The sequence below is a fragment of the Poecilia formosa genome, unplaced genomic scaffold, assembly GCF_000485575.1.
Source record: "Poecilia formosa unplaced genomic scaffold, Poecilia_formosa-5.1.2 Scaffold281, whole genome shotgun sequence".
In the NCBI taxonomy this organism is placed as follows: Eukaryota; Metazoa; Chordata; class Actinopteri; order Cyprinodontiformes; family Poeciliidae; genus Poecilia; species Poecilia formosa.
In genome coordinates, this window is record NW_006800220.1 from 475,955 (window position 1) to 487,043 (window position 11,089).

Below are 11,089 nucleotides of genomic sequence, written 5' to 3' on the forward strand. Positions count from 1 at the left end.
TGTTACATTTTTATTTTCACTTTAAATAATCACTAAAGTATCTAGGGGTTTACATAACTTTTAGGAAAAGTTACTTTAGTTACTCTGTACTTTTAACTTTTATTTTACTAATTTTATTATGAATTATCGATAATCTTGAGTTAAATTTCTGGACACTCTACCAATTCCCTGAATGAAAAACATTTTTAACTAAAAAACGCACCAAACACACATTTATATTGCAGTGATACTTCGTGTTTGTTCACAATCTTTGTAGTTTTATTTTCTGTCTGTAGAAAAATCACTAAAACTACCAAAACCTCTTAAGTTACATTGGAAAAAATTATGTGGAAAAGTATATCTTATGTTTGAGTTTATTATTTTGTAATTATATTTGTTTATCTGTATGTTTTTATATATAATTTTGTCTTTAAAATATCAACATTTGCGCATAACTTTCTATTTTTGTCGGGAATGACATCAGTTTTATACATTAAATCAGATGCTATGATATTGATCAATACTCAAACAGCATTTTTACAAAATACTGTCGTTTTTACTTTTACTTGAGTTAATATATGTTGCAGTAATAGTGCTACTCTTAGATATAATCTTTTATAATTGAGATAATTATGAGGTACTGTGTTATAATGAGTTTACTCCTTAATAATTGTGACTCTGCGGTTCAATAATTACAAATTATCATTCTTACAATTATAAATATCTTCTTATAATGATCATACATTATACTGCTTTGTGATCGCGGTGGCCTTTATAATAAAATGAGTAAAAGATGCTTCGTGTTTATCCCGGATGTTCTGCTGAGCGGGTCCAGATGTTCGGATGTTCTCCCTCTGGAAGCATCTGGCTGCTGCTCGGCTCTGTCCGGGAGGATGGAGCATCATCAGCATCACATGCTGCTGGACCTGCTCTCCTCCAACATGGACCAGTGTTTGGGCCTGACGTCAGCCGTTACCGCCCTGCCCGCCCGCAGTATCTCTGCCTACAAACTGATGATGGAGACGGGGAGCAGCGGCCTCGCAATGGAGCCCATCCGGAGGCGGAAATAAGGCGCATTCAACCGAAGACCAACACTGGACGGACGGAAAGAGGGGGGGACAACTTTCGGATGGGGACAAGGCCGATAATCTCCACTCCTGGCCCGGGAAGCGATGCCTCTCCGCGGTCAGTCGCCAGGGAGCGGCGGGCTGTGTCGCTCCGGTCCGGGGCTTCCCTAGTTTGGCAGAGCGCCTGTGATTGGAGCGCTGTGGAGGTAATTTAGGGTAAATGTTTCCTAAACAATAATTTAAAAAAAGGAAAACACACATAATGGACCTGAATCCGGAGGAAACAGTCCACCTTTAACAGGGTGGAGCTGCGGGTTAATAAATGATGAGGCATTCCGCTCGGCTCTCTAATTGAGGCTGCTGTAGATGTTTATGTCCGACAGGAACTCCAGCGGTCCGATGTTGTGCCTCAACAATGGCACAGGTGCTTGTTTACCAGCTGGAGATGCTGACGGCTGCTTCCAGCCCCGGCTTTAACACCAAATACCCCGACTGTTGGCTGTTTATGCGATCCGACGCGCCGCTGCTGCCAGTGGGCTGATTCGGGTCTCATCGGGTTCTCCAGAACTGCGGGGCCTTTATGTTTCTGTGAAATATGCCCGGGCCTCGTCCAGAACAAAGTGATGGAGAGCAGATGTGAGCGCACAGCGGGGAAACCTTTCTGCAACTAAGGCGCAGCAGCAGGAGAGCCATCATGTCCAAAGCGGTCAGCAGCAAGGAGAAGAAATCCTTCAGCAAGAAGCTGTTCCGGAGGAGCTCGGTCCGATCCGTGGGGAGCTTCATGAACAGAGTCCTCCGGACCCTGTCCACGCTCTCCCACTTCGGAACCGACGAGCAGGCCGCCGACGACGAGAAGGACGAGGCGGCTTTGATACCGAGCACCACCGGAGGCTCCGTCCCGTCCGACGACAGCGACTGCGGGGGGTTCCCCTTCGGGGACAAGGTGCCCGGTGTCGCCGGGCTCAAGAACCACGGTAACACCTGCTTCATGAACGCCATCCTGCAGTGCCTGAGCAACACGGAGCTGTTCGCGGAGTACCTGGCTCTGGAGCAGTTCCGGGGGGGAGAGGCGAGCAGCGGCAGTAGCGAGAAGGCGAAGCCCAACGGGGCGCCGCTGGTCCAGAAGAAGGGGAGCAGCCAGCCGCAGGAGGCGGGAGAGGTGACGGAGCAGCTGTCCGGGCTGGTCCGGGCGCTCTGGACCTTCGAGTACACACCGCAGCACAGCAGGGACTTCAAGGTAAACTTTGGGGGAGATACAGGGGCGTTTCCAGAAAGTTTTAAAAGGGTTGTTCTGATAATAGTAGCAAAATATCCTCAAAAGTTTCCAAACAAAGTTTTGTTTAAGTATCAGAATACTTTTCAAGTATTACCAAGAATTATCCTAGAAGAAGATTTAGATTTGGGGTAATTTTCCTGTTATAAGAACATAAACACAGCACTGTAAAACATTTAANTAACACAGCTAAAAATGATGTTAAAATTTAATTATGTTTATTTAAATTCTGCATTCAGCAACAAAATGGCCGCTCATCAGTTAGTCGATCGATGAGATGAAGTTTAGATTAACTCACTAATCGGTAACTTGCACGGGTTTCACAGGATCATCGCCACATGTGGAGAATTGCTGCGACAGTGCGGAGCTTTTGAGCAGCAGCTGTCAAACAAGTGAGAAACGTTCTTCCTGTCATCTGTTTTTATTTAGTTTCTCAAATCGAACCCAGTTTCAGTTTTTAAGAGTAAAAAAATAAAAAAAAAATGCTGCTTATGATCACTGCAGGATCCTGGGCACAGCAGGTAAGTACTTATCGGAGTCTTACAGCCCGCGCAGCCTGGCCGGCATCCAGGAGGCCAGCTCCACTGACAGGAAAAACGCCACTAAAAACCCCTGGCAGGAGTACAACTACCTCCAGAGGGGCAACGTGGCCGAATACAACAACCTGATGGAGATCCTGTTCTCGCTGAAGGTAGGACGCAGGTTGTAGTCGGCACTGAGCGTCTTGCTGCTGATCTTTTGGTAAATAATGACGTGGTGTTGCAGGAAAAAGGGACGGGGAACTCCAGCCTGCTGGCTGAGCCCAGATCAGCTCTGACCAGGCTCAACCAGCAGGCCAACCAGCTGGCCTTCGACTCCGTCTTCCTGCAGATCAAACACCAGCTCTGCCTCGTCTCCAAGATGGAGGTGAGTACGTGTCGGGCTCCCACATGATTTGATTTCAGGTGTTATTGGGTATAATTTTAGCTAGATTTACTTTGGAGTGCTGGGTGTCCTGTTTCTTTAAGTCTGGCCTCGTGTTGCTCTGGTTTAGAGTCAGGACGCTTCTGCTATTGGAGAGAGCTACACTGAAGACCTGCCTACGTTCAGCCTGTCACCACAGGAGTATATCACAAACGTAAGATTATGTCTTCATTTAAAACTGTCTGTGATTCAAAGTTGATTTAATTTCAAAGGGGATTCAAGGAAAAATGAAGTTTATCACATTACAACTTGTCCTGTCATGATAACAGATTTTGCTGGACGATGAATTATTCCAGAAGTTATCGCAATAAATTTCCATAAATAAGCTAAAAAAAAAGTATGAGATTAATCTCAGACATTTTCTAGCAAAAACAAGGAAATGTGAGTTTGAAAAGTGAAAAAACTCTGAAAATTTCAGGTTCATCTCAGAAATTTTCCAGAAAAAATATTGGAAAATTTTGAGTTTGAATCGTTGAAAATCAGCGAGAGAAAACTCTGACATTTTTATATCAACCTCAGAAATTTTCTAGGAAATTTTAAAAAGTGGGAAATTTTTTCACTTTTTTTTTTGTAGAAAATTTCAGAGTTTTGTGGCTGAAATTTACTCCGTTTTTCCGCCTGTGTGTTTCTCTGTTTGGGCTGTAATACGTCGTTATACATGAGGAATTGATTGATGTAATGTAGCAGTGAATAGATAAAACTTGCTTTGATTTGATGGATGAAATAATATTTTAGTGCAAAACTCGATTGGACCACTGGAGCCTAGATGGACGCGTACAAAGGCTGTTTTTGTTTATCCGGCTCAAGCGACTCTCTCTCCTCTCCAGATTGGACAGTACCTCATGTCTCTGCCTCTCCACCTGGAGCCCTTTGTGACCCAGGAGGACCCGGCACTAGAGATGGCCTTACATGCTGGGAAGCTGCCGTTCCCTCCGGATCAGGGTACGTCACCTCTTCCTCATTTTAGTCTGCTGAATTTATACTGCTCCATTTCTGCATGACGAGATGGTCACATCAGATCTTCATCACTTTATCAAAGCTTTTCTCTTAATAAAACGTTTTTCTTGCAATTTCATGACTTTCTTCTGGTAATATAACGACGTTAGTCTCAGTTTAAAAAAATAAATCTCAGTTTACGTTCAGAGTCTAAGTGGATGCGTGTCAGGAGCGCGGTGCGTTGTTAAAGCATTTAAACGTTTTGAGCGTTCAACACTGGAGTTCAAAAATCTGAACTTTTGTCTCTGGATGCAGAGGATCAACCAATCAGAGGCTCTGCGATGTAACGCAGTGGCCTGTAGGTGGTGTCCTGCCAGGACATGCAGGTTAGCAGGCCATCAAACTGGGCTCTGGTGAGACGGCGACCTTTGTCGGCGCCCAGTTAGCTTGTCAAACTCACAACATCTCTGAATTATCTGGTAAATTCAAACACGCGCCTGACAGCAGCATTTTGTTGATTTCAGTAAATAAAACCTCGATACTCTCAGTATTAGATCCTCCATTGTTGAAAGCAACCAGAAGAGGAATAAAAGGCGAGAGGCTCCAACGTGTTATCAGCTGTCACCGTAGTTTGTTCAATAGAAACTGAACATAAAATGTTCAGCAAAGACATCTGAGCCTCTGTTACGACTGCAGAAGCTTTCACTACATAATGATTTGGTTCCACTCTCTCAATTTTATGCATCATTGTACAAACAGACCGGGTACAACGGCTCATCCCAACGCGAGTCTAGAGCGATTTTGACGCAGGTCTTGAGGAAAATGTGAAGCGTCTGACTTCAAAGTGCAAACACATCCAGCTCGAAGCGTCGGAGGCGGTTTTTATGTGTGAAACTCGTTGGGTGTGAACGCAGCATCGTACTCCATCGCAGGTCTTCAGTACTAACAGAAACTTTTCCCCTTGTTGTCTCAGGCGATGACCTTCCTGAGTTGGACAACACAGCTGACTACTGGCTGGGCTCCATCGCCAGGGCAACCATGCAGACCTACTGCGACGCCATCTTGCTCATCCCCCGTCTCTCCCCTCACTCCACCAAACAGCTGGCCACAGATATCGGTACGGAGACCGGGAAACGCCTCCAGGTTCTGTTGGTTCTGTCGTTGTGTGTGGAATCATTTGGGTTTGTCTCCCTCAGAGTATCTGAGCAACGTGATGGACGCTCTGGGCCTGCAGCCGTCCCGCACGCTGCAGCACATCGTCACGCTGCTGAGAGCCAAACCTGAAGACTACCGGCAGACGGCCAAGCTGCTGCCGCGCCGCCTGGCGTCCAGCCTGGCCGCGCTGCGCGCCATCGACTACTAGCCGCTCTGACGGACTCCCCCCGCTGGAAGAGATGTGAATGACGGCTGTTTTACATGTTAGCTTCTGTGATTGGGTCTTTTCTGTCATCATTCTTTGTGTTTTGCAGCATTTTGGGTTTTTGTTCATTTTGGAGCAGAAGAAACTGAAATCAGAATGTTTTCGACATTCTTTCCCAAGTTTTACCGGTAAATCTGCCTTCAGTTTAAGCCAAAATCTGATATTTATATATTCATATTTTGCCTAATTTATGCATCTATAAGAGAGTAAATTCTCTATGATCCATATATGTAATTAACTATTCCATACTGATAATTGATCTGGGGGATGAAGATATTCAGAGGAGGCATTTCTGTTGTTTTTTTTTATTAAATCAGTCTCATGTTTTGCTAAAACATAATTAGAGTATATATTTCTGTTTTGCTTGGGCTGATTCATGATTGTCTCTATTTTGGATAGCAAGGGTCTTTTGTATTGTGAAAGTCTGTGTTATAAAAATCGGATGACGCTATAATGAAGCCTTGATGTTTGTTTTTACAAACTTAATGTAAACTTTGCTCTGTTTCAATGTTTTTATAACTGTTGGAAAATGTGTGTACAGAGCTGGAAAAAAGTTTCTGCCTACCTGGGTTCATGTAAAAATATTCTCCACTTTAAGTCACAGATTCACTTTGATTAAACTTTATTTCATTTTAATATTTTTAGTTCCAGTTCCCCATCTGAGCATCTAAGTCTGAATCTCTACAGGCCTAAATTAAGGTCAAAGTTCAGAATACAAGAATAAAACAAACTGCACTGCAATTAAATATCAAAAATAATAACAAAACTGCTAATCTCAAAAATAACTGTTTTATAGAAGATCTCTGCAGAGGGAAAACTCACATCAGTTTCTTTTCTCATTTAGAGCAGATGTATTTAAAGTTTATCCAAAATGTATTTTTCAAAGTTGTTAAATTTGTATGAATATTTCATAATTTACTGTTTATTTGAGTGAAGTAATTCCACAAAGCATCAACCTTCAAATTACTGTTACATTTTTATTTTCACTTTAAATAATCACTAAAGTATCTAGGGGTTTACATAACTTTTAGGAAAAGTTACTTTAGTTACTCTGTACTTTTAACTTTTATTTTACTAATTTTATTATGAATTATCGATAATCTTGAGTTAAATTTCTGGACACTCTACCAATTCCCTGAATGAAAAACATTTTTAACTAAAAAACGCACCAAACACACATTTATATTGCAGTGATACTTCGTGTTTGTTCACAATCTTTGTAGTTTTATTTTCTGTCTGTAGAAAAATCACTAAAACTACCAAAACCTCTTAAGTTACATTGGAAAAAATTATGTGGAAAAGTATATCTTATGTTTGAGTTTATTATTTTGTAATTATATTTGTTTATCTGTATGTTTTTATATATAATTTTGTCTTTAAAATATCAACATTTGCGCATAACTTTCTATTTTTGTCGGGAATGACATCAGTTTTATACATTAAATCAGATGCTATGATATTGATCAATACTCAAACAGCATTTTTACAAAATACTGTCGTTTTTACTTTTACTTGAGTTAATATATGTTGCAGTAATAGTGCTACTCTTAGATATAATCTTTTATAATTGAGATAATTATGAGGTACTGTGTTATAATGAGTTTACTCCTTAATAATTGTGACTCTGCGGTTCAATAATTACAAATTATCATTCTTACAATTATAAATATCTTCTTATAATGATCATACATTATACTGCTTTGTGATCGCGGTGGCCTTTATAATAAAATGAGTAAAAGATGCTTCGTGTTTATCCCGGATGTTCTGCTGAGCGGGTCCAGATGTTCGGATGTTCTCCCTCTGGAAGCATCTGGCTGCTGCTCGGCTCTGTCCGGGAGGATGGAGCATCATCAGCATCACATGCTGCTGGACCTGCTCTCCTCCAACATGGACCAGTGTTTGGGCCTGACGTCAGCCGTTACCGCCCTGCCCGCCCGCAGTATCTCTGCCTACAAACTGATGATGGAGACGGGGAGCAGCGGCCTCGCAATGGAGCCCATCCGGAGGCGGAAATAAGGCGCATTCAACCGAAGACCAACACTGGACGGACGGAAAGAGGGGGGGACAACTTTCGGATGGGGACAAGGCCGATAATCTCCACTCCTGGCCCGGGAAGCGATGCCTCTCCGCGGTCAGTCGCCAGGGAGCGGCGGGCTGTGTCGCTCCGGTCCGGGGCTTCCCTAGTTTGGCAGAGCGCCTGTGATTGGAGCGCTGTGGAGGTAATTTAGGGTAAATGTTTCCTAAACAATAATTTAAAAAAAGGAAAACACACATAATGGACCTGAATCCGGAGGAAACAGTCCACCTTTAACAGGGTGGAGCTGCGGGTTAATAAATGATGAGGCATTCCGCTCGGCTCTCTAATTGAGGCTGCTGTAGATGTTTATGTCCGACAGGAACTCCAGCGGTCCGATGTTGTGCCTCAACAATGGCACAGGTGCTTGTTTACCAGCTGGAGATGCTGACGGCTGCTTTCAGCCCCGGCTTTAACACCAAATACCCCGACTGTTGGCTGTTTATGCGATCCGACGCGCCGCTGCTGCCAGTGGGCTGATTCGGGTCTCATCGGGTTCTCCAGAACTGCGGGGCCTTTATGTTTCTGTGAAATATGCCCGGGCCTCGTCCAGAACAAAGTGATGGAGAGCAGATGTGAGCGACCAGCGGGGAAACCTTTCTGCAACTAAGGCGCAGCAGCAGGAGAGCCATCATGTCCAAAGCGGTCAGCAGCAAGGAGAAGAAATCCTTCAGCAAGAAGCTGTTCCGGAGGAGCTCGGTCCGATCCGTGGGGAGCTTCATGAACAGAGTCCTCCGGACCCTGTCCACGCTCTCCCACTTCGGAACCGACGAGCAGGCCGCCGACGACGAGAAGGACGAGGCGGCTTTAATACCGAGCACTACCGGAGGCTCCGTCCCGTCCGACGACAGCGACTGCGGGGGGTTCCCCTTCGGGGACAAGGTGCCCGGTGTCGCCGGGCTCAAGAACCACGGTAACACCTGCTTCATGAACGCCATCCTGCAGTGCCTGAGCAACACGGAGCTGTTCGCGGAGTACCTGGCTCTGGAGCAGTTCCGGGGGGGAGAGGCGAGCAGCGGCAGCAGCGAGAAGGCGAAGCCCAACGGGGCGCCGCTGGTCCAGAAGAAGGGGAGCAGCCAGCCGCAGGAGGCGGGAGAGGTGACGGAGCAGCTGTCCGGGCTGGTCCGGGCGCTCTGGACCTTCGAGTACACACCGCAGCACAGCAGGGACTTCAAGGTAAACTTTGGGGGAAATACAGGGGCGTTTCCAGAAAGTTTTAAAAGGGTTGTTCTGATAATAGTAGCAAAATATCCTCAAAAGTTTCCAAACAAAGTTTTGTTTAAGTATCAGAATACTTTTCAAGTATTACCAAGAATTATCCTAGAAGAAGATTTAGATTTGGGGTAATTTTCCTGTTATAAGAACATAAACACAGCACTGTAAAACATTTAATGGTGGTTTAACTTGAAAATGAAAGTCCACCTGCTGCCCTGAAAATGCAAATTAAGTCAACAAGACAATAGTTTTGGTTTTAACTCATAAATTAAAGTTCATGAAGTTGATTTAACAACAGGAGACAAGTTGTCTGAACATTGTTTTAAAGTTCATTAATCTTAAATTGTGAGTTTTAACTTAATGCTGCAATTTAAACCAAATAATTATTTCACAAAATGCAAGAAAAAAAACTGTCCTCACCCAGTTAAAGAGCCACATTTCTCTGTTATTTTACTCACAATATCAATTTATAACAACTTATTTTACTGTAGAATAATTTAAATTCTTGTTTCAAATTGCAGGAACCAAATTTCTGACCTGATGATGAATTTTATGAAACATCTGAATGAATTCAGCTCAGAAACATTTAGTGTGAACAGAACATTATCCTCAAACTTTGCAAACTTCAGCTGCAGTAAAATAATTTTAATTCTAAGCTCTAAGTTTTAGACCAGGTCTCTTGATCACAATAAAACAGGTCTAAATCACAGCCACAAATAAATGAGTCAGTTGACTCTTATAAATTATGACTGTTTTAAACAATAGGTGTCCAAATGATTTGCCACTTGGGTCAAAAGTTTTGTAATCTTTTTAAAATAGTAATACAAAAGTAATTTTGTTAATTCAATTTTGTTTTTCCTACAAAAACTAAACATGTAATATTTTAATAAACAGAAGGACTGAAGGTGTTCAGTTTCCTAAATATTTGGGGTTGAAAATCTTGCAGTTGTGCAACAAGAGCTGGAATCGTGTCCTTCTCTCTTGCCATATTTACCCATGAGTTTCATGAACAGACGTGTCAAAATCTGTCTTTAAATTATAATTCATTGAATGTTTGTGGTTCCACTAGCAGTGACACTAAAAGTCTGGTTAATAATTTGTTTCAAACCTAAAAAGTTTTAATTTGTTGGCAAAAATCTTACCTGTCAAAATCAAAATCATGTCAAGAGCCGTAATTGGCCCTCCTACCGCATGTTTGGACACCCCATTGTTTAGATCTCGCTTTAATTAATTAAAAACTATTAAACACCAATTTTAGTAATTTTACTTTGCAACACAAATTAACAGAGTTCTTCTGAGCAGCAGCGTTTAAAGTTGGTTTAAAGTGTTTTATAGTGTTTTATTTGGGTCTTTATTTAGGGTTCAAGCTGGAGAACTTGAACACTTTTCTCTTAAAAATCTAAAACTCTCCTCTTCATTTTTAAACCAAAAAGCCCAAAAAGCTGCAGGACTAAAGTTATTTCCAGAATCTTGCAGCTTTATTGCAGGTAAAACATGTCCAACAACACAATAACAGTCAATCTAAAAGAGTGATGCATTTGCTTTATAAAGGCCACGTCTTTTCTCCAGCCGTGTCCCTGAGCCGCCGTTACATTCACTCTAAAACCACATTTCAGAAATGAAAACTTTGCCTCACACACACATGAAAGCCTGCTCATCATGGGCATATTCCTTTCAGGCCTGCAGCCTATTTTCTTTCAAAAGCCCAAAAAAGCTCAGAAGAAAAGCTAAACTGAAAAGGGTCATTGAGCATCAGCTTTACTCTTGACAGTCTGACTATTTTTGGACCTTTTTTCCTTTTTTTTCTACCTTGGTTGCCAGTCAGGATATAAACAGCCTGATTGGATATAGATCATTATTGTTAAAGGCAGAAGCACTGAATATGTAGAGCCAAATGGAAAATGAGGCTGAATTCTTAGTCAGATTAGCAGGATTTGTATTTTTAGGTTCTCATTTTTTGGTATTTTTGATTTTCTGTACTTCAAGTTTGTGTTACGCCTCAAACCAGAACCGGTTCTCTACTGTCCTGCAACTTTTCAATCCATATCAGCTCTGAAAGCGACTGAATCACATCTATTTCATGTCAGTTTGTCATTCAACACTCATTGGATTCAGATGTGTTCCAGTAGCAACGCAAAACCACAACATTTTTCCAAGTGTTT

The 11,089-nt window shown here is 42.5% G+C and overlaps 2 protein-coding genes across 3 annotated transcripts in view; both read left to right on the forward strand.

Annotated features, from left to right (window-relative positions):
• The window catches only part of LOC103151419 (putative protein MSS51 homolog, mitochondrial), a 37,172-nt gene that overhangs the window by 22,346 nt on the left and 3,737 nt on the right, over positions 1 to 11,089 (forward strand). The gene's annotated exons all lie outside the window — the stretch shown is intronic.
• On the forward strand, positions 2,525 to 6,274 carry LOC103151416 (conserved oligomeric Golgi complex subunit 7-like). Its single transcript, XM_007571456.2, has 7 exons — positions 2,525 to 2,711; positions 2,824 to 3,010; positions 3,085 to 3,225; positions 3,353 to 3,436; positions 4,110 to 4,224; positions 5,192 to 5,335; positions 5,415 to 6,274. The coding sequence occupies exons 2-7, from the start codon at positions 2,987 to 2,989 to the stop codon at positions 5,579 to 5,581; spliced, it is 675 nt and encodes a 224-aa protein (XP_007571518.1). The 5' UTR covers positions 2,525 to 2,711; positions 2,824 to 2,986; the 3' UTR covers positions 5,582 to 6,274.